Here is a 23,230-nt window from a genome sequence, read left to right on the forward strand (position 1 = left end):
TGTCTCAGTAGACCTGTGGAAAAGCACAGGGTTGGCCTAACCTGACCCCATCAAACATTCACATCAAAACCTAGCCCCCCCTCATTGTGCCTCTCTCCTCATCAAGCAATCTTCCCAGAACCTGGCTAAGAGTCTTGCTTATGTGGACCGAAGGCACAGGCCCAAGGCCCAGGTGTCCGCTCCCCTGGGTGATTCTATTTCTTGTTATAAATTAATAAACTGGCATGCTCATTATCATTTGGTTTCCTACAGAGCTTGCCTGCCTGGGAGATAATAAGCCGGCCAAGGACTCCAGTGAGTCCTTCAACAGTACTAGCTTTCCTCACAGACTCATGCAGGGACTTCAAGAGACACATGGTGGCTCCACACTTAGGGTGCCAAAAAATGGGGTTTCTGAGCCCTCAAGACTGGGGTCAGACTCTGGACCACCCCTAGGGAGACAACCAGCTGCCATCTCTACCAACAGCCCATGTCCACTTGTAGCGACACCCTGTCTTAGCAACCACTGCCTACTGCTTTGTGTTCTGAAAACTTCAACTTTCTTCTTGAGAGGACGAGGAGTAGCAAGAACTGGCAATGAAACATTTTCTATAGTTAACTCGTGATTGGGAAAACAAAGAAAAGGGGCAAAAAATATTTCCCCCTGATTCCTGCCCCCCGATCACAGCTGGTAACAAAAAAGTATAATAAATAATACAAAAGGTAAGGGATTGGCTCCCACAATCTAAAAACAAGACTAGCCACCTTGACTCTCCAGGTACCCGGAGAGAAACTGCTTCTCTAGTCTGGAGGCTCACTGCTAGGCCTGGGAATCTGGGCAATATATTCTAAAACCTTGAGCTCACAGCCAAAGCCATTGTTGTTTTTCCCTCTTTACATACAACTTCAATAAGTTTATCTGATCTCTGGAAGCATAGTTCAAAGCCAAGAGAGATTACAGCCAGTAAGGGGATAGAAAAATCCTAAGAAACAGTCCAGGCAGGAACCTGGGCCTCTGGGTGTGGGCTCACAGTCTGCATGCATAAGGACTGAATGCCCCATGGGTCCTCACAGAACAATAATTTAGATTACTCATGTTGATGCTAAGACTTTAAGATGCTAGAAATTATGCAGTGCATGTTAGGGAGACTGCCATCGCACGGGTAGTTCAGTGGTTAGAATGCCCCCCTTTCATGTGGGAGACCTGGGCTTGATTCCTGGACCATGCATCACCACACCCCCCACCCCCCTAAAAAATCTTAAAACAGAGTTTAGGTGCTAAATGCTCGGTCCTAGAGGACCAAAGTCTCATTGCCACCAGCTCTCAAAGAAGCAATTATGTCACAATTAAGAGATTGACATTATCTGGATTCCACAGAATCCCTTGCAAGTGAAGGCTGGAAGAGGGACAGATTCTAGGCAGCATGTCAGTTTTAACTCGGCCCATAAGTTGGCTGGATGAGCTACTTAACGCCATTTGTCCCAGAGGTACAAATAACCCAAATCCTCAGTGAGCAAGGGAGAGCAACTCTGTCTGAGTGGAGCTGGAAGACTGCCCAAAAAGGGGATGTCCACTTCCTCCTCTCTAACTTGCACTCAGAAGTGAGAAAGAAGTTGGGGAGAAGACACAGTCATGAGTTCTGCCCTTCCCTTTCAGGAGGGAGAACACTGTTGTGAAATCACTGAGGCTGGTGCCTGCCCATGTTAAAAAAAAACACAAAAAACCACTGAGGCTGACCTTCATGCCATACTTATTTATTCTGCATTTTAAAACATCCTCCAGATTCAGCCATGAAGAGCCAGTGAAGCGCAGAAGGCATCCCTGTTTTAATTAAGAAACTGAGTTTATGTATTCAGATTTCCCGCACTTCCACTGTCTTACCTGTAACACCAGCACATTTCTCCAGACACTTCTCCTTGGTCAGGTAATTATTGTTATTTCCCCCACAGCCTCCGTACACAAACTGCTGGCAGGATTCATCAGTGGCATTGTACCACCACCTTGGAATAGAGGCCCGGCATCTTCCCACTACCTTCGATACCTGGCAAAAGTCTAAAACACAGAACAGAAACCAGTGGGCTTGGCAGGGCAGTCATGGTAACAAGAACATGCACACAGGATTGGGTATGTATGAATTTTTTTCTGTTTTCCTTTTTTTTTCTTTTCCTGAATTGATGCAAATGTTTTAAGAAATGATTATGATGCTGAATATACAACTATGTGATGATATTGTGAGTTATTGATTACATATCAAGAATGGGATGATCATATGGTAAGAATGTTTGTGTTTATATATTGTTATGTTGAATAAAAAAAAATAAATGTGCTATAGAAAGAAAGAAAAAAAAAGAACAAGCACACAACTGCAAGGAGGAGCCACAATTTCTCAGATCTCTAAGAGAAGAATCAGAGTCTTGAATCTCAGCACTGTTCCTCTGAGATTGTTTCTAAAGCTTGTGCTACCACCAGCCCTCCTTGAAGAGGATAAAAACATCCCCTAACAGCAAACACACCAACCAAACCAAATGAACTGTATTTCATTTCTGCCCCTATTATCAAAGAAATAGATTAACTATAGAAGTATGGCTTTAAAAGCAAAAACAGGTAGACTCAGGACCTCATGCCAGGCCAATGGGGGCTTTGTGTTGAAAAGTCAGAGCTGGAGGGTGAGGTCAGAAAGGAAGTGGGATCTGCTCTCAGGGCCCCTCATGAACCTTTCCTACCCATTCTTCCTGTTTCCTCTGGCCTGGGGAGGCCACTTCACACTCAGTTTACTGAAAGAGCCTCTGAAAGAAACATCTTAACTCTAGTTCCCCCAGCCCCACCCACGAGGTGCCTCAAAAACCTGTCCCCACCCTAATGCAAGGAAAAAAAAAAAACGCTCTAAAATCCCAGTCAGATATATTTGCATGCAAAAGTCTGCAAAGCCTAGAGATCTACTCTCTCTCAAGAGAAAGAAAAAAAGCGCTAGAGAACTTTCTCCTTGGAGAAACCGGAAGGACTGATAGCAAACTGAAAAGGGAGTGATGACCACGTGATTCAAGGTCTGTCTCTGTACAGCTATGCCTTCCCTCCTAGGACCATGCATTCAATCACCTCTCCCCACACTGGGCCTCCACTGGCCTCTGTCTTCTCAGCATAAGGGCATTCTCATCTACATTGGGCAAGCGTGCATCAGCACAGGGCACTTGATAGAGATTTCAAATGAAAGCATCCCATGGCTGACCACTTGGTTACATGTTGCCATTTCCCCTCTCAAATTGTTTTGAACAAGGTTTATGTCACCAACTAGGGATTTACAGAGGGCAGGATTTATACTTCTCCTATGTCTCCCCAAATACTGATATGATGGGCATGGAACCAGATGCTCCACAAAACACCCATCTATGGGCAAAAGGCTGCTATTGTGCAAAACAGACAAACAACTGTCTCCGAGGAACTACCCCACACCAACAAATCAGACATCCAGCATAGCAGTAAAAGCATATTCTGAAGCAGGAAATGATCTATCATTTCCATAAGGAAATCATCAGTTACATCACCAAGTAAAAAGCCCTCATTTAGTCTTGCTCTCATGAAACTTTTTTCTGTAGCAGAGAAGCTAAGCCTATCTATAATTATGCCTAAGAGTTTACTTTCAGAGAACTTCTTTTGTTATTCAGATGTGGCCCCTCTCTCCCAAGCCCAACTCTGCAAATAAAATCATTACCTTCCCCAAATGTTAAAATAAATTTAGTCTGAAATGCTAGTGATCAATGAAAGGGAGGGGTAAGGGGTATGGTACGTATAATTTTTTTTCTGTGTTCTTTTTATTTCTTTTTCTGAATAGATGCAAATGTTCCAAGAAATTATCATGATGATGAATATGCAACTATGTGATGATATTGTGAATTACTGATTACATATGTAGAATGGAATGATCAAAAATTAAGAATGTTTGTGTTGGTATTTTTTTGTATTTTAAAAAATAATAATAAAAAAATTAAAAAAAAAAAACATTACCTTCCCCACTACGGGGACATGACTTCTAGGGGCATAAGTCTCCCTGGCATCATGGGACATCGACTCCCAGGGACAAGCCTGGCCCTGGCACCTTGGGATGAACAATGCCTTCCTGACCAAAATGGGGAAAATAAATGTAACAAAATAAGGTATCAGTGGCTAAGAGAGTTCAAATACAGCTGAGAGGCCATTCTGGTCCTCTCTGGAGGCTCAGATACACAGTCTCAGCAGCACCCCAGTGCTGATCAGACCCAGGGATTCTGGCCCATGCTAACAAAGCACACAAGATGGTGCACTATGAAACCAGAGCAGCAAGGGATTAATTTACAATGAGAAAACCAACCATCAAGCAGGTTGGTTTATATTAAGTAGCACTGCACTGGGAAAGCCAGATTAAATGCAGGTCTCCTGGAGTCAGAAAGAGGGAAATATACTGTATGAGACCTAGGAACAGTCTCTTCATTCGGACCTATCTAGGAGACCAGAGGTTTCCAGAGCATAGTCAAAGTCTATGAATTTCCTTTTCTGGGCTGCCACTGCTGACCAATGCCTCTTCTTGACTGGAGCATTCTTTCTGTAGATGCATGGGTCCCCTTGTTAGGAGTTTTGCAGGCCTGTGGAGCCATTCTCACTTTAGACAGCTGCTCACAAGAATTATCTGCTCTGAATTATCACACATTGATCTCATAGTCTAGGTTTCAGACAGCAACCTTATTTTTGAATTCCTTGGGTGGATAGGAGGGGATGGAGAAACTGTGCTGTTGTCCCAGGGGAATTTAGAAATGCTTCTTTATTAAGAGAAAACTTGAATTAAAAACCTGGCATGTCTAAAGAAAAAATAAACAGAAAGTTGATAATTGTTAAAACTGGGTGATGGCACATGGGGGCTCACTGAACTATTTTCACTAATATGTGGATAGTTAAAAATTTATACAATAAAAAAAGCTAACAATCTTTTTATTCAGATTTGATTAGATTAAAGGAAAAGATTTCTAAGTAGCAGATTAACTGGTTGAAGGTAGGTATGATTAAGACTAAATTTAACCATATCCTTACTCTGTATAAAGACAGACTCTTTTTCGGGTGTGTAGAAACTCTTTATGGAACAGAGTAAGGTCCCATTTTGGCAAAATGCCTTTACTAACAAAATTGCTTTTACACATCTATGATGTAAACTTCTATACTCTAGACTGGAGAGAACTGAAGTCATGGAAAAGGATTTTGCTTTTGTTTGCTTGTTTGTTTTAGAGGAGACAATGTCCCTTCAGGAAACTCAGGACATACAGTCGTCACTTCCATGACAAATGATATCAACATATTTTTTCTCTTTCATTATCCTCCAAAAAGCTTTTGTAAAAAGCCAGGAACAGTTCCAGGTCAAGATGGCGGCTTAACAAAAAATGTTTGTTAGTTACAAAATTTATAATTTGACTAGTGCATTTCCTAATATAACTCATGTAGATAGTTTGATTGAACGCCGCAAGCACTTGAGTACTTGGAATCTCAGGTAGGACATGAGATTTTGCTAGTTTGTCCAGAGTGATGCCCCGATCAGTGAGTGGAAAAGTATCTGAAAAGCCCCCTTCGGGGAGTGGTGAGAACGGGGAGAAAATCAACTTCCCCAAGTTGAATTCTTGATATTCTTACAAGCAGTGTGGACAACCAAAGCTATAGGCAGAGCCCCCAGTCTTGGGGTTTGTTCATATGAAACTTAACCCCACAAAGGATAGGTCAAGTCTACTTAAAATTTAGGCCTAAGAGTCACCCCCAAGAGAGCCTCTTTTGTTGTTCAGATGTGGCCCCTCTCTCCAGCCAACACAACGAAGAGTCTTACCACCCTACCCCTCTCTACGTGGGACATGATTCCCAGGGGTGTGGACCTTCCTGGCAACGTGGGACAGAGATCTTGGAATGAGCTGAGACTCAGCATCAAGGGATTGAGAAAAACCCTAGAATGAGTTGAGACTTAACATCAAGGGATTGAGAAAACCTTCTTGACCAAAAGGGGGAAGAGTGAAATGAGACAAAGTGTCAATGGCTGAGAGATTCCAAACAGAGTCGAGAGGTTATCCTGGAGGTTATTCTTATGCATCAAGTAGATATCATCTTGTTATTCAAGATGTAATGGTGAGGGTGGGCCACGGTGGCTCAGCAGGCAAAGATGCTTGCCTGCCATGCCAGAGGACCCGGGTTCGATTCCCGGTGCCTGCCCATGTAAAAAAAAAAGATGTAATGGAGAGGCTGGAGGGAAGTGCCTGAAAATGTAGAGCTGTGTTCCAGTAGCCATGTTTCTTGAGGATGATTGAATAATGATACAGCTGTCACAATGTGACTGTGTGATTGTGAAAACCTTGTGTCTGATGCTCCTTTTATCTACCTTGTCAACAAAGGAGTAGAACATATGGAATAAAAATAAATAATAGGGGGAACAAATGCTAAAATAAATTTAGTTTGAAATGCTAGGGATCAATGAAAGTGAGGGGTAAGGGGTATGGTAGGTATAATCTTTTTTTTTCTTTCCTGTGTTCGTTTTATTTCTTTTTCTATTGTCTTTTTATTTCTTTTTCTGAATTAATGCAAATGTTCTAAGAAATGATGAATATGCAACTAAGTGATGATATTGTGATTTACTGATTATGTATGTTTTATTTTGTTTCTTTATTTTTTTAATTGATAAATAAATTAAAAAAAAAAAGATGGCAGCTTAATGTGTGCATTTTAGTTCGATCTCCAGAACAACTACTAAATAACCAGAAACAGTACAGAACAGCTCCTGGGGCCACATCAGTGACCAGACACACAGCGTACCCGAGTCTGGACCAGCTGGACCGGCTGTGAGCCCCCACAGAACCGTGAGTTCCCAAAGCTATGGCAGCAGGAGCCCCTCCCCTACAGGCTGCTTCCCAGAGGAGAAAGGAAAGGAACTTTACCACCAGCAGGGACTGAGCACAATTAAACGCCAATTGTGGAATTAATTAACAAGCTCTGACTACTAAAAATAGGCCCCCAGCTTAGGTGAATCTGGTCAAAGCAGAGGTTGCTCATTATTGCCCCGCGCCAAGGGGGCAGGGCTGACGGAAAAAGGGAAAAAAAAAAAAGAAGGAAACAGAGGTTTTTTTGGCTGTGTTTCTACAAAGGCTTGACTGCCTTTGGATTCTCAGGCTGCAATTGCCCCAGGCATAGGCAGAAGTGAGCTCTTTTGGGGGCTTGTCTGGAGCCTGGGCCTTCCCTAGCGGAGGGGTGAAACCCAACACAGGTGGAAGCCCTCCCTCAAGTTATTCAGACACCAGGGCTTGGTAATTTGAAGCCATTAAAACCAGCCTACAACCTCTCCTCTGTCTCCACCACGCCCCCAGTAGGGAGAGTCTGCCAAAGTTAAAGGTACCACATCATCTTACGCTGCTGGGACCTGCAGACAGACAAGTGCCACATACTGGGCAGGATAAGAAAAACAGAGTTGAGAGACTTCACAGGAAAGTCTTTCAACCTGCTGGGTCTCACCCTCAGGGAAAACCGAGGCAGGTAACTCTTTCCTCCTGATAGGAGGCAAGTTTGGTCTGGGAAAATCCGGCTGGGGTTTATAATATCTAAGTAGATGCTCCTAAGGGTGGCAGGGAAAAGGCACCATACAAGCAGGGCAAGAAACAAGAAAACAAGAACTGAAAAATTCTCCTCTGTTAAACAAAACTTAAGCTAGAGGTCCAGAAAAAGCTGAACTGAATGTCAAAGAACAGATAGACAACAAATTCATCCAGCAAGAAAACCCTAGGTAAAAGAAGTGAAAGCAATCTCCAGAATAAACTAATTAAGATATTTAAATGCCTAGACACCAACAAAAAATAACAAATCATACTAGGAAAATTGAAGATATGGCCCAGTCAAAGGAACAAACCAACAATTCAAATGTCATACAGGAGCTGAAACAATTAATTCAGAATATACAAACAGACATGGAAAACCTCATCAAAAACCAAATCAATAAATTGAGGGAGGATATAAAGAAGGCAAGGAATGAACAAAAAGAAGAAACTGAAAGTCTGAAAAAACAAATCACAGAACTTATGGGAATGAAAGGCAAGGTAGAAGAGTTGAAAAAAACAATGGAAACCTACAATGGTATATTTCGAGAGACAGAACATAGGATTAGTGAACTGGAGGACGGAACATCTGAAATCCGGCAAGAAAAAGAAAATATAGGGAAAAAAATAGAAAAATATAAGCAGGGACTCAGGGAATTGAAAGACAATATGAAGCGCACAAATACATGTGTTGTGGGTATCCCAGAAGGAGAACAGAAGGGAAAAGGAGGAGAAAAATTAATGAAGGAAATTATAACTGAAAATTTCCCAACTTTTATGAAAGACTTAAAATTACAGATCCAAGAAGTGCAGCGTACCCCAAAGAGAATAGATCCAAATAGACATACTCCAAGACATTTACTAATCAGAGTGTCAGAGGCCAAAGAGAAAGAGAGACTCTTGAAAGCAGCAAGAGAAAAGCAATCCATCACATACAAGGGAAGCCCAATAAGACTATTCACAGATCTCTCAGAAGAAACCATGGAGACAAGAAGACAGTGAGATGATATATTTAAACTATTAAAAGAGAAAAACTGCCAACCAAGAATTCTATATCCAGCAAAATTGTCCTTCAAAAATGAAGGAGAAATTAAAACATTTCAGACAAAAAAATCACTAAGAAAATTTGTGACCAAGAGACCTATCACTGCAAGAAATATTAAAGGGAGCACTAGAGACAGATACAAAGACAGAAAAGAGAAGTGTGAAGAAGAGTGTAGAAAGGAAGACTATGAGTAAAGGTAAAAAGAAGGAAAATTAGATATGACATATAAAATCCAGAAGGCGAAATAGAAGAAAGTACTACCCATGCAGTAATAACACTAAATGTTAATGGATTAAACTCTCCAATCAAAAGACATAGTCTGGCAGAATGGATTAAAAAACAGGACCCATCTACATGCTGTCTCTACTCAAAGGACATGAGGGCAAGCACACAAATGGACATTTACACACCAATGTTTATAGCAGCATTATTTACAATTACCAAGAGATGGAAGCAGCCAAAATGTCCATCAACAGGAAGCTGGCTAAACAAACTGTGGAATTTACATAAAAGATAGAATATTATGCAGCTGTAAGACAGAATAAAGTTATGACGTATGTAACAACATGAATGGACCTTAAGGACATTATGCTGAGTGTGATTAGCCAGAAACAAAAGGACAAATACTGTATGGTCTCACTGATATGAACTGACATTAGTGAATAAACCTGGAATATTTCGTTGGTACCAGAGACCATCAGGAGATAGAAATAGGGTAAGATATTGGGTAATTGGAGCTGAAGGGATACAGATTGTGCAACAGGACTGAATATAAAAACTCAGAAATGGACAGCACAATATTACCTAACTGTAATACAATTATGCTAAAACACTGAATGAAGCTGCATATGAGAATGATAGAGGGAGGAGGGCTGGGGCATAAATGAAATCACAAAGAAAGATAGATGATAAAGATTGAGATGGTATAATCTAGGAATGCCTAGAGTGTATAATGATAGTGACTAAATGTACAAATTAAAAACATGTTTTTGCATGAGGAAGAACAAAAGAATGTCATTACTGCAGTGTGCTAAAAATAAATGGTAATTAATATTTTAAAATTTCAACTTACGTGTGAGACTAAAGCAAAAAATGTTTATTTTGTACAAATTTATACTTTGACTAGTGTATCTCCTAATATAACTTATGTAGATAGTTGGCTGAACACCTTAAGTACATGGAACTTTGTATAGGACATGAGATTTTGTTGGTTTGTCCAGGTGATGTCCTGATGAATCCCAGAGTGATTTGATCAGTGAGTGGAAAAGTATTTGCAAAGTCCCCTTCAGGGAATGGTAAGAATGGGGGAAACCTCAACTTCCCCAAGTTGAATTCTTGATATTCTTGCAAGCAGTGTAGGCAACCAAAGCTATAGGCTTAGCCCCCAGTCTTGGGGTTTGTTCATATGAAACTTAACCCACAGGGGGTAGGTCAAACCTACTTAAAATTAAGCCTAAGAGTCACCCCCAAGAGAACCTCTTTTGTTGCTCAGATGTGGCCTCTCTCTCCAGCTAACACAGCAAGCAGACTCACCACCCTCCCCCTGTCTACATGGGACATGACTCCCAGGGGTGTGGATCTTCCTGGCAACGTGGGACAGAAATCCCAGAATGAGCTGAGATTCAGCATCAAGGGACTGAGAAAACCTTCTCAACCAAAAGGGGGAAGAGTGAAATGAGACAAAGTGTCAATGGCTGAGAGATTCCAAACAGAGTCGAGAGGTTATCTTGGAGGTTATTCTTACGCATTAAGTAGATATCACCTTGTTAATCAAGATGTAATGGAGAGGCTGGAGGGAACTGCCTGAAAATGTAGAGCTGTGTTCCAGTAGCCATGTTTCTTGATGATAATTGTATAATGATATAGCTTTCACAATGTGACTGTGTGATTGTGAAAACCTTGTGTCTGATGCTCCTTTTATCGACCTTGTAAACAGACTGAGTAGAACATATGGAATAAAAATAAATAATAGGGGGAATAAATGTTAAAATAAATTCAGTTTGAAATAGTGGTAAATGAAAGCGAGGGGTAAGGGGTATGGTATGTATAGTCTTTTTTTTTCTCTATTATCACCCCTTTTGGTCGAGAAGGTTCTCTTAATCCCTTGATGTTAATTCTCAGCTCATTCTAGGGTTTTTCTCAGTCCCTTGATGCTGAGTCTCCGTTCATTCCAGGATCTCTGTCCCACGTTGCCAGGAAGGTCCACACCCTTGGGAGTCATGTTCCACGCAGAGGGGAGAGGGTGGTGAGAATGCTCGTCGTGTTGGCTGGAGAGAGGGGCCACATCTGAGCAACAAAAGAGGCTCTCTTGGGGGTGACTCTTAGGCCTAAATTTTAAGTAGACTTGACCTATCCTTTGTGGGGTTAAGTTTCATATGAACAAACCTCAAGACTGGGGTCTCTGCCTATAGCTTTGGTTGTCCACACTGCTTGTGAGAATATCAAGAATTCAACTTGGGGAAGTTGAATTTCTCCCCACTCTCATCATTCCCTGAAAGGGGCTTGCAAATACTTTTCCAGTCAATGATAAAATCATTCTGGGATTCATCAGGGGACTGTCATTTTTTTTTTTTAAATTAAAAAAAAAAGTACTGTACTTCGGAAGATTGATTAAAATCAAATTAACTGAATGCAGAGCATTATTTACTTCTTGGCACACTTGATTGCCTTCACTAAGCATTATGCCAGGCACATAAGGTGCATTATTTCTAATGTCACAATAAAACTGTGAATCACGTAGTAACATTTCCCCTCTACAAATGAGGACACTGAGTTGGGGCAGGTAAAGCTAAACAAGCAGCAGAACCAGGATGGGAACTCACACAGACAGAAAGAAAAAGCCACGATATTAACAGGAAGTGGGAAAAACAGAGTCAAAGTTGCCTAAAAGCCAAAATATCCCTCTAGGCTTCTAATACTATTCAAGGGTTCACCAAGGTCCCCCCTGTGCCGGGCCTCTGTTTTCAGTCACATTCAATGACAGGGTGAGGAAGAGCACCATACGAAATGAACTGACCAAGGTTTGAGTGAATTTAGTTGGATGAATTTTCAGGAATTTATTTCTTAATGAGCAATTCTATTATTATTAAGAGATGACAAAATGATATATTGGTCTTGAGAAGCCTCGGGAAGCAAACATGAAAAATACGTCTCCAGCCCTATTTGTATACTCTCACAGAAACCTTATTTGTATGCCAGTGGAAAATGAAATAGTCTATGTTTTCAAAATGCAGAGTAAAGAAAAAAGGAAAAAGCTGAAGGGAACCAAACTGGGGGACACACTCTTCAGAATACCCAAGAACGGAACTCCTGCCTTTAGGAAACAGTAACACTCTCTTGGAAGTGCAACACAAATGGTTAAAATTACATGTAACAGAAACATGAACCTCAGTTACAAAATCCTGGCAGGCATTTAAAAATCTGTTTTTTTTTTATTGAGAAATCTTCACACACATATAGCCCAACTATATTGTATACTCAATGGCTCACAATATATAGCTATGTATTCATCACCATGATAATTTTTAGAACATCTGCATCATTTCAGAAAAAGAAATAAAAAGAAAAAAACCTCATACATCCCATACCCCTTACCCTTCCCTCTCACTGACCACCAGTATTTCAATCTACTCAATTTTTTACCCTTTCTCCCTATTTTTTTTTTTTTAATTTTTATCCTTTTTTTTTACTCATCTGTCCACACACTGGAAAAAAAGAAGTATCAGACATAGGTTTTCACAAGCACATGTTCACAGTGTAAAAGCTATACAGTTACACAGTTCTCTTCGAGCATCAAGGCTACTGGAACACAGTTCAACAGTTCTATGTACTTCCTTCTAACCAATCCAATATACCAAAAACTAAAAAAGGGTATCTATATAATGCATAAGAATAACTTCCAGGATAACCTCTTGACTGAAATCTCTCAGTCACCGACACTTTATTTTGTCTCATTTCTCTCTTCCTCCTTTTGGTCAAGAAACTTTCTCAATTCCAAGAAGCCGGGTTCCAGCTCATCCCCAGGATTCAGGTCCCACCTTGCCAGGGAGATTTAAACCCCAGGGAGTCATTTCTCATGTAGGGGGAGGGCAGTGAGTTCACCTGCCGAGTAGACTTAGAGAGAGAGAGGCCTGGCAGCTTGAACAAAGTTGCAAGACAAACAGGTCTTTGTGGATGACATCATGGAAAACAGGTTCCTCTGGTTCTGAAGTCACCAGAGCTTTAACAAAGACAACCAGCCAGTGGCTCCCACAGCTTCACTGTATGGAGTCAGCTTCTAATAAGAACACTATAGGAACTTCATGCTCCCAGGCACTATCAAACTAATGTGATTTTACAGGCTTAAGAAGACAGTATCTAACCATACTTCAAAAAATACACAATTGCAGTTATGACTGCTTTGCAAAATAAACTTACTTTAATGGAATATTTCAAATAAAAGTACTAAAAGTATAGCAAATACCACAGCACTGGTAAACCTACTAAGCTTTAACAAATTCTAACATTTTAAAAGACCAGAACATTATTCATAGCGCTGAAACCCTTCATACACCCCTTGCCTAAATCCTACCTGCTCTTTCTCCCTGGAAGTGACTACCACCTTGAATGTGGTGTTTTCTTTCTTTATACTTGTTTTTATACCCATTAAGAATAAGTTTACTTCTAAACAAGTAAAAAGAACTTTCCTAGGATTCTAATCCTTGTTAAAAACACACTTCTTACTCCCATGGGTGCTATAAAGTGAAGAACTCTGACTTTTTGCCTCACTACATGCATAATGTAAAAATACTAACGAGCCTGAAGCATTAAATGGTCCTTCTCTTCCTCTTTCTCATCGGTTTTGTTTAGAGCAGGGGTCTGCAAACATCTTCTGCCATATAGTAAACACAGGCAGTATTTGTTTTGCATGATAGTGTGGGACCTGGCAAAGTAATCTTACCATCACTAGGAAAAACTATGCATGTTCTACGACCTTTAGAAATTTTTGTCAAAATATTTAAAATTTTCGTTGCAAGTTATAAATGTCTGCAGAAATGGAAAAAATAGTAAAGCAATATTTATTCAGGACACCATAAATTAAGCCATTAGAAACACTGAGAATTGAAATGTTTCACTTCTTCGTAAAAAAAAAAAATTATTATGAGCAGTTTGAACACTACTTGTGGTCTTCTTCCCATCTTAGAACTTAAAATATGCAAGAGCATATCTTCTATGCCTTCTCAGATTGTGATACTCCTTTCTAGGTTTGGATTAGCTTCCAACATTTTATCCTTTACTCTTTTAGTGTCACGAAACAGTTCTGAGAGTTACTTTAATGGGGAAGCTTTTGACAGTATCATTTCCTCTGGGATATCATCCTTTTTATCAAACAACCACTTTCCTCGTGGTCAGGTTTCTTCTTTAACTCCATTAATGCTCTACTGGAATTTCATTTCCAGTGTTACCACTTTTGTTCCTTTGCTGCACTTTTATCTTTGTTGGCCAATTTCCTCTCTCAATAATTCATTTTTGTAAAATGTCACATGGGCTTATCATTGGGAAACAAGGAAGCAATACAACTACACACTTTGCTGCCAGTATGAACAGAGCATGGTGGCCAATCACCATCAGTCTCTGAAATGAGTGTCGTGACAGGTGTGTGTCTGTATTTTACATAGTGATTTGCAGACTGAAGCATAGGCAACAGAAACTTGTATTTTACCCAATTACCAGTTAATATACTGTAGTAACTGGAAACCCTGTTTTTGGGGGACTGGAGTTATTTAACAAAACTATGATAACTAAAATCATGCATGCAATGTGCAAAGCAGGAACTGCATTTATTTTCATCTTTGTTGAGTCCCACAGCTTTTGCAACTACTCTGCCACTGTAACGTGAGAACAGCCACAGACAAAATGTAAATGGATAAGCAGAAAACTTTATTTATGGACAATAATTTAATTTCACAATTAAATTAATTTTCACATCAAAAAATACTAATCTTTTGATTTTTTCCAATCATTAAAAAATGTCAAAACCATCTTAACTGCACAAGCTATACCAAAGCAGGAGATGCCATGGCTGCAGTTTGCCCACCCCTTCTTTAGAGAATGTTTACAAAAACACTGTTCAGATTTCCCACCACCAATCCCAGAACTCAGTGATCTTACACTGTGGTTAAACTCAGTCACACAGGGTCCCAGGGTTCACATTCCTTATAACAACACTGACCATGCATTTCTCCAGTTTATCCTTTGCCAAAAACACTGTAATAAAAGCAACTACTTTTTCATTAGAGCCTCTTAGAATTCTAAGGGCAACAGCCCAAAAGAAACTGTTTACAATAATAATCTTCAGACATTTGAAAATCACATTTTACACAGAAAAGGAGGATAGGCTACAGGCTACTCCTCAGGATCAAAAAGCATAGCAAGCTCTGAAGAGTCATTCAATTCAAGCAACTGAAAGAACAAGGCATCTATCACCTCCTCCCCGAGGGGCTGGGTGGTCAGAGACCTATAGTAGTTGGATGTCTTTTTTTGGGCTGATTAAATAGCTTTGGAGACACCCACATAAGGATATACTCAGGAGATGCTAGAAACAGGCAAAGGTGTATGTGCTGGTACAGAAAAATGTCTAAGATTTAAGAGGGTTTGAAAAAGCAAAAGAATGGTTTATGTATTATGACTTTTTTAAACGTTTAATTTAGACACATGTATGAGTTGCTATCCTTAGAGAAAGGGATTAGAGGAGGGAGGGGGGCTCACATACAGTTTGTTCTTTTTCTTTCTGTATATTTTACGACAGTTGAGTATTCTAACCATGTGAATACATTACTTTGTTTTTAAAGGTCAACAGTGGATTATGGTCCTTTCTGTTTGCTTAAACTTTTCAGACACCTGAGAACTTTTTACAAACCTGCAGCTTTAGGATAGGGGATGGCCACACCAGAAAGACCAAATGTGTGATTAGGGAGTTGGGGCTTTGAGCCACATCACATCAGCCCACCTCCCCCACCTCTGGGAATAGTGGGGATGGGGGCTGCAGACTGCATTCAACCACATAGAAAATGACTCCATCAATTGTGCCTACATAATAGAATCCCGTATAAATGCAGGATACTCAAAGCTCCAGTTGTGCAGAGCTTCCACAATGGAGAAGAGACAACTCTGTGCCAGGAGGATAACATATTTTAACTCCATGTGGAGAGGACATGGAAACTTGCATTTGAGACCCTCCCAGACCTCGCCCTCTGCATGTCTTCTGACTTATTTGTATCCTTTTACGGCAGGAGAACTATAATCCTAAGTATAGCACTTTCAGTGAGTACTGTAAGTTGTTCCAATGAATTAGAGAACCCAAAGGTGTGGTGGGAATCCCCAAGTTTGTAGTTAGTTGGTAAGAAGTGTGAATGGCCTGGACCCCTGAGTATAGCTCTGAACCTATGGAGAGTGGCCTAATTCTAGGTAGAGTAAAAATTGAATTAAGGTATTTGCAGTTGGTGTCAGAAGCTGTACTGTGTGAATGGTAGATGTTTCAAATGTCTTTACAATATCATACATAAGTAGGGTGACCATATAACTTATCATCCAGACCAAGATACTTTTGAAAATAAAAGGGTGTACTGTTATTTATTAGATACCCTGGGACATTTAGTATAAACTATAATTATAACTGTCCAGGGTAAACTGGGCTGAATGAGCCTAAACAGAAAGCACTGCATAGGGCATGTGGTCCTTGCTCTCCAGTGGTTAAGACTCAGCTGGAGCTGTAAGACCCCTTTGGATAGGAAAAAAATTACATTTGGCAGATTACAATCAAACCCTAAATTCAAAGGGTTTGTAAGCCACACAAGGTACAAAACAGGGACACAATCCCTGGCTGCCTCTTTCTAGCTGTGGCACCACAGGATAGGTTTCCTAACTGCCCCATGCTTATTTCCTCATAACATGGGAAAAATAATACATGCAACAAAAAGTATAAAGTCCCTATCTGATTCAGCAAGCCCCAATTCTCTGATTTAGGGTAGCTGTTTAAAAAAAAAAATCAAGGTGATTTTGGGATGCTTAGGAGATAAGGTGAAGCACTGATTGTGGCACTGTCACAGGTCTTCAGGTTGGGTAAAAGGTTGGTAATTAGCACAAAAACTATACTTAGGACATTATAAATATAACTCAACCCAAGTTGAAATGAAGGCCTTTCAGTGTAGGATTTATACTTGTTCTGGCTCTAGTTGGCATAAGAGTGTTTTCTTTGGCAAGTTTGTTAGCAAAAAAGCACCCTTTTAGATCCTCAGACTTAACGTTTTCTTTTGTGGAAATGCACCATTAGTCTTGAGCTTATACTGACAACTGCTTGTCTGGGAAGCAGAATTCACTCATTGTAACTTGAATTCACTAGTAAGAAAACATGAAGACTCAGTCTGCCTTTTCTCTTCAGGGCCAATCAAGATAAATCTGGGGGGCTTGTACAGATTCATTTCTTAAAAGCAACTCGAATAATATATTAAGCAGATAATCAAAAAGTATTGCCCAAGTCCCTTGAGGGATGGGAGGAAAAATATGGAACTATTAAACTTTACTACCATGGAAATCCTGGATACTGTGTCAAACATTAAGGACACCCAAATCAATAAGCCGAGCCCTTGATCTTGAGGCTTGCTCTTGTGACGCTTAGGTATGTAGCAGAGAAGCTTAGCCCACCTATAGGTATGCCCAAAAGTCACCTCTGGAGGACCTCTTTAGTTGCTCAGATGTGGCCTCTCTTTCTCTAACCCCAACTCTGCAAGTGAAACCACTGCCCTCCCCATTACGTAGGACATGACATCCAGGTGGTGAAAGTCTCTCTGGTGGCTGAGAGTCATCCCTGATGACTCCCAGGGATGAGCCTGGCCCTGGCACCATGGGATCAACAATGCCTCCTGCCCAAAAGGGGGAAAAGAACATCAACAAGTTCCATCCCCTATCCCACATTATCAACAGCCCCTTTCAACATGAAAAGGCTAGAATGGGCATAGCCCAAATACCCCTAAAGAGTGGGAGAATCATTATATTGATATTTCTTTTAGTCTCTAGTACTGTAGAGCAGCTAGTACCAAAAACCTAAAATTGTGGAACTGTAACCCATACCAAACTCTGAAATCTGTTGTACAACTAATTGTTGTGATGTACTTTGAAATTTATTGCTTTTTTGTATATATGCTATTTTTCACAAAAAAAGAAAAAAAAAGAGGAGGAGTATAACAGAGAAGATAGGATTTAACAAACGAGTATGACTGCTGAAATATTATATTGATATTTCTTTTGGTCTCTAGTGCCTTGGAGCAGCTAGAAGAAAAAAACAAAAAATTGTGGAACTGTAACCCATATCAAACTTTAAAATCTGTTCTGTAACTACTTGCTAAAATGCATTTGGAAATGTATTGCTTTTATGTATATATATTTCACAATAAAAAAACACATTAAAAAAGCAATTAAAATGGGAGGTTTTTCTTTGACACAAAGTATCAAAGAAGATTGTTGTAAAGGAGTTTTTAAGTCATTATAAGTGTTTACAACAATATCTGGCACAAAAATATTGAATTTGTGTAGTCTTATTTTTATGAAGACATGGACTAAGGTACCATGGGAATGAAGACAGAGAAAGATGGCATAGTCCACCAGGAAATCCCAAGTGAATATGGTGACTGACAGGATATAGAGGATGTAGCAAACCTAAAAACAATCTCAATCAAATAGGTCATCAAAACAACTCAACCATCACTCCCTCCCCTTTGTTTTTTCCTTTCTCCAGGAATTGTAAATCATTCTTCAATTGTCAATCACCAAGGCACTTCAATTTGGAAAAGAATCAAAAGACTTTGCAATTTCTCAAGTCTAAATGATTTAACCCAGTTTCAGACTGAGGACAAAACAATCTAAAGAAACAAATAATAATAACAGTACTCACTTTTTCAGAGGGAAGCTTTTTTTATACATTCTCTGAGGTATAAAACTGAGTTACTAATCACTACTCTTAGAGGTGAGAGAGAAGTTGACAATCTGAACAGAGCTGAAGGAATCAAAATACCAGGCTTTCCTTTAGACTGCTGAATAGTTGCCTAATTTTTTTTTTTAAATAAAAGAATTTGTAAGTTTTACAGAAAAATTATAAACAAGAGGATATTCTCACAAGCAGTGTGGACAACCAAAGCTATAGGCTGAGCCCCCAGTCTTGGGGTTTATTCATATGAAATTTACCCCCACAAAGGATAGGTCAAGCTTATTTAAAATTTAGGCCTAAGAGTCACCCCCAAGAGAGCCTCTTTTGTTGCTCAGATGTGGCCTCTCTCTCCAGCCAACACAACAAGCAAACTCACCACCCTTCCCCGTCTACGTGGGACGTGACTCCCAGGGGTGTGGACCTTCCTAGCAACATGGGACAGAAATCCTAGAATGAGCTGAGACTCAGCATCAAGGGATTGAGAAAACCTTCTCGACCAAAAGGGGGAATAGTGAAATGAGGCAAAGTGTCAATGGCTGAGAGATTCCAAACCGAGTGGTGAGGTTATCCTGGAGGTTATTCTTATGCATTAAGTAGATATCACCTTGTTATTCAAGATGTAATGGAGAGGCTGGAGGGAACTGCCTGAAAATGTAGAGCTGTGTTCCAGTAGCTATGTTTCTTGATGATGATTGAATAATGATATAGCTTTCACAATGTGACTGTGTGATTGTGAAAACCTTGTGTCTGACGCTCCTTTTATTTACCTTGTCAACAGACGAGTAGAACATATGGAACAAAAATAAATAATAGGGGGAACAAATGTTAAAATAAATTTAGTTTGAAATGCTAGTGATCAATGAAAGGTGGGGTAAGGGGTATGGTATATATAAACTTTTTTTTTCTGTTTTCATTTCATTTCTTTTTCTGTTGTCTTTTTCTTTCTTTTTCTTAATTGATGCAAATGTTCTAAGAAATGATGAATATGCAACTATGTGATGATATCGTGAATTACTGATTATATATGTAGAACGGAATGATCATGTTAATGTTTTTTTCATTTGCTGTTAAATTTTTTTAATTAATAAATAAATTTAAAAAATTATAAACAAGAAATAAGTATTTAAGGAATGATTCTGATTATTGAATCATTATATAGATATTCCTTTATGCTTTCTGGTAATTGGTAGACAGGGAAATTTCTGAAATTTCTACATTGTAATATAGCTGCTTTGATCTCTGATAATGGTTGCATAGGCCCTTATCTTCTGCTCCTGTGATTGTAAAAACCTTGTGACTAACCTTCATTTGTACCCAGTTATCCAGTTTTTCAACTTTAGAGTCTTGTAATCGCTAAAGACAGCCCCTAGAGTTTATTAATGAAGGGTCTTGTGTCAGTCCAGTACTAATCCACCCCAAATCTAAAGTTATCTTGATGACCGCGACTAGATCTAACCAAAGTGGGCCCACTGGACATGGGAAGTAGCTTTGACTTTAACCTACAAGTCACCTTTCCTCATTCCGCCATTTTCTTTCACACATTCAGTGACTAAGGACGCAATCAATTTGCATGCTCAATAATCAGATTACCTCTAATTACATCATCTGGGGCCACTGTGCTCATTATCCTAAACCCTGCCCATCTTTTCTCTAATAAAACTATCCAAATTACTACAGTTCAGATGAGACAGATTTGGGGCTACCAGGCCATCTGCTTTCCTAACACGCCTCTAGTAACAAACTCTCTCTTTGAAACCTGTGTCTCAGGAATTGGTTGAGTGTGTAAGGCAAAAGAATCCATGGTCTTTGTCCTCAAACAAAATTATGCAGAAAGAGCTTTCATAATAGGTTCTTCCCACCCCCACCATTATTAACACCTTGCATTAGGGTGGTATCTTTCTTACAACTGATGAAACAATATCACAACTGTATTATTAACCACAGTCTATGGTATACATTAGGATTCCCTGTTTGTGTAGTACAGTCCTATGTTTTGTTTTGTTTTAAATTTTTTATTCTAGTAACATATATACAACCTAAAATTTCTCCTTTTAGTCAAATTCAAATATATAGTTCAGTGCTGTTATGTTCACACTGTTGTGCTACCATCACCACCAGGCATTGCCAAAACTTTTCCAGCCTAAGTAAAACAATTTAAGTTTCAACTTCCCCTGCCTATTATTTTTCTGCTGTGCAACAGTTTCCAATGTCTGAAGTGACAGAATTCCTTCTCTTCACTCAGAGTAAGACAATGGTTAACTACCACACAGCTCAAAGTCCTGCAACACTTTATTGTCAGGAAGATGACAAGAGTAGAGAGACTGAAAGCCTGAGGGTGGGAATGGATAAAATAAGAAAAACTATGTTTTAGTAACCCATTTGGATTTTGAGAATCTTTTCCCTAAGGAATGAGATAATCTTGTCTTGTGTGAGTGGGAGGTACTGAATGCCAGGGAGATACTAAAGTCTGTTTTAATTCTACCACACAAAATCTCAAAATTGATATTTATCTTATATTCAGTCTTATTTCAAGGTGCTCCACCTATTTGGGTCAGCAGTATAAGTTCTACATATTTGAGAGCTTCTGTTTCCTGAACAGAAAGCCACTGACTACCCATCTACCCTGGGTTTGGGTATCTGGAAGTTGTCATTATTAGGACAAATAATATGGAAACTTATTTTAAACTTCCAGCTATTTATCAGAAAAGAATGTTTTTGATGACAAATCCAACTTAAATTATAAGACTCATAAAACTTTGGAATTTTAGATATAAACTATTCTACTCAGAAGTTTACATTTCATAAAACTATCAGCACAATGACCAAACCACTAGTCCAACCTACTGGTACTTCATAATCCTCATTAAAATGGGAACTATACGATGATCATGCATCTATGTGAAGATGTTAAGAATTATTGATTGCATATGTAGAATGGTATGATTTCTAAATGTTGGGTTAATTTCTTTTTTTCCGTAATTAATTAAAAAAAAAAAGGGAACTATAAATCCTACTTTGACCTAGAATCTCGACAGCCCATCCTGAATAATTTTGAGGTCAATAAACAGTTTCAAAGTCTTTTATGGAACTGTCCGCTGTTAATTCACATTCAAGGTCTGTTAACCTTTTAAAAATCATGGACCATTTTCAGAAACTGATGAAAGCTAAAGGACCCTCTCCAAAGGGTGGTGTTTCTCAACCTTTTTTTTTTCAAACAATATTACCCTCTAAGAACCCTTTTTAGACAGTGTTTTTCTAATCACTCACCACGCAATTTTTCTTTTTTTTTTTGCATGGGTAGGGACCAGGAATCGAACCCAGGTCTCCGGCATGGCACGCGAGAACTCTGCCTGCTGAGCCACCATGGCTCACCCTCCCCATGCAATTTTTTTTTCCCCATGCAATTTTAATATCACAGATACACTATCTATTTATGTACTATGGCCCTTTGAAAGATCATGAACCACTGTAATATCTAATCTATTTTCACCTCCCCCAAAAAACAATTATTGTTCTCATTTGGAACACGGGCAAGTCTTTAGACACACACACATGTAAAATACTTCATGTGAATTTAGGGTCTTCAGATGAAGTCAGGACACAGGTAAGAATCACTGAGACATCTCAAGTTCTTGCCCTCATTTCTAAAATGGCCTCCCGGTTATGAAGAATGTCCTTCAAATAAACACCAAAGTTCCTGAGTTGTGGTACCCCTGTTCAGGCATTCCTTCCAGGAAGTCTTTAGAAGGATCTTATGAGAAATAACACATGCAGTGACATTTTTCACCCAGCTAGTACAATGGCATTCATAGTCCATACTCCACTGCTCCTAGGGTCACCTGTGAATTCTGCATTAGTCATGTGCCCAGGGGGCCACAGCCTCTTGGAGTGCATGGAGTCATTTCTGTGTGACACCTGCAGGGCTCTCTTACTTTCACATGAACCACAGACTTCCTCATGCTGCCTGTGGTGTCCCGTCAGCCACAGGACATGAGTAGCAGAGGCCTGCTGCTTGGCAACTGGTTTAAGACAAGCCTGCATGCTGCAAATGGCTCAGGATTTAGGTAAAATGAGAAAGAAGTAGAGGTGGGGTGGGGTGGAAACGGCATGGTGGGAACAGAGGAGAAGTTCGCTTTTTCCTTCACAAGCTGAACTGAGTTCCCAAATGCTGACCAGGGTTAAGGAACCTGTCTGCCACTTCCCCTCAGTGAACCGAAATGCAAGGACCTCAACGTTCTTTGGGGACTGTCACTGAAGAGTCTCAAAGTCCACGTTTTCAGTACCAAGCACACCAAACTTTGCCTGATTTTTCTTCATAGCACTCGTCATCAGAAATATATTATGTACCTATCATCTGGTTCTTGTGCTGTCCTCTTCCCCTCGTGATACAACCACCATGGGTGGGGGCTGTTTTGTTTAGTGCTCTATTTCCAGGGCCTAAGACAGTGCTGGGCACTTTGCAGGTGCTCAATAAGTATCAGTTGAATAAATTAAACTGTCCTGGTACCAAACTGCCTAGCCTTCAAATATAACAAGCACCCTTCTGTAAAGGCTAAGAATAATGTAAGACACTACTTTGGAGAACCCCACCTGGTCACCGACACCAGCTGCATTTTAGCTCTTAACTTCTATCTTACTGAATTTATCTTTGACCATCAGGTTCA

At 39.8% G+C, this 23,230-nt stretch overlaps 1 protein-coding gene across 1 annotated transcript in view; it reads right to left on the reverse strand.

Annotated features, from left to right (window-relative positions):
- The window catches only part of SPINT2 (serine peptidase inhibitor, Kunitz type 2), a 33,425-nt gene that overhangs the window by 4,712 nt on the left and 5,483 nt on the right, over positions 1 to 23,230 (reverse strand). Inside the window, exon 2 of the mRNA XM_077132013.1 lies at positions 1,862 to 2,032. Within this exon, the coding sequence (XP_076988128.1) occupies positions 1,862 to 2,032 (171 nt within the window). The remainder of the gene's footprint in view (positions 1 to 1,861; positions 2,033 to 23,230) is intronic.

The sequence above is a fragment of the Tamandua tetradactyla genome, chromosome 16, assembly GCF_023851605.1.
Source record: "Tamandua tetradactyla isolate mTamTet1 chromosome 16, mTamTet1.pri, whole genome shotgun sequence".
NCBI classification, from domain to species: domain Eukaryota; kingdom Metazoa; phylum Chordata; class Mammalia; order Pilosa; family Myrmecophagidae; genus Tamandua; species Tamandua tetradactyla.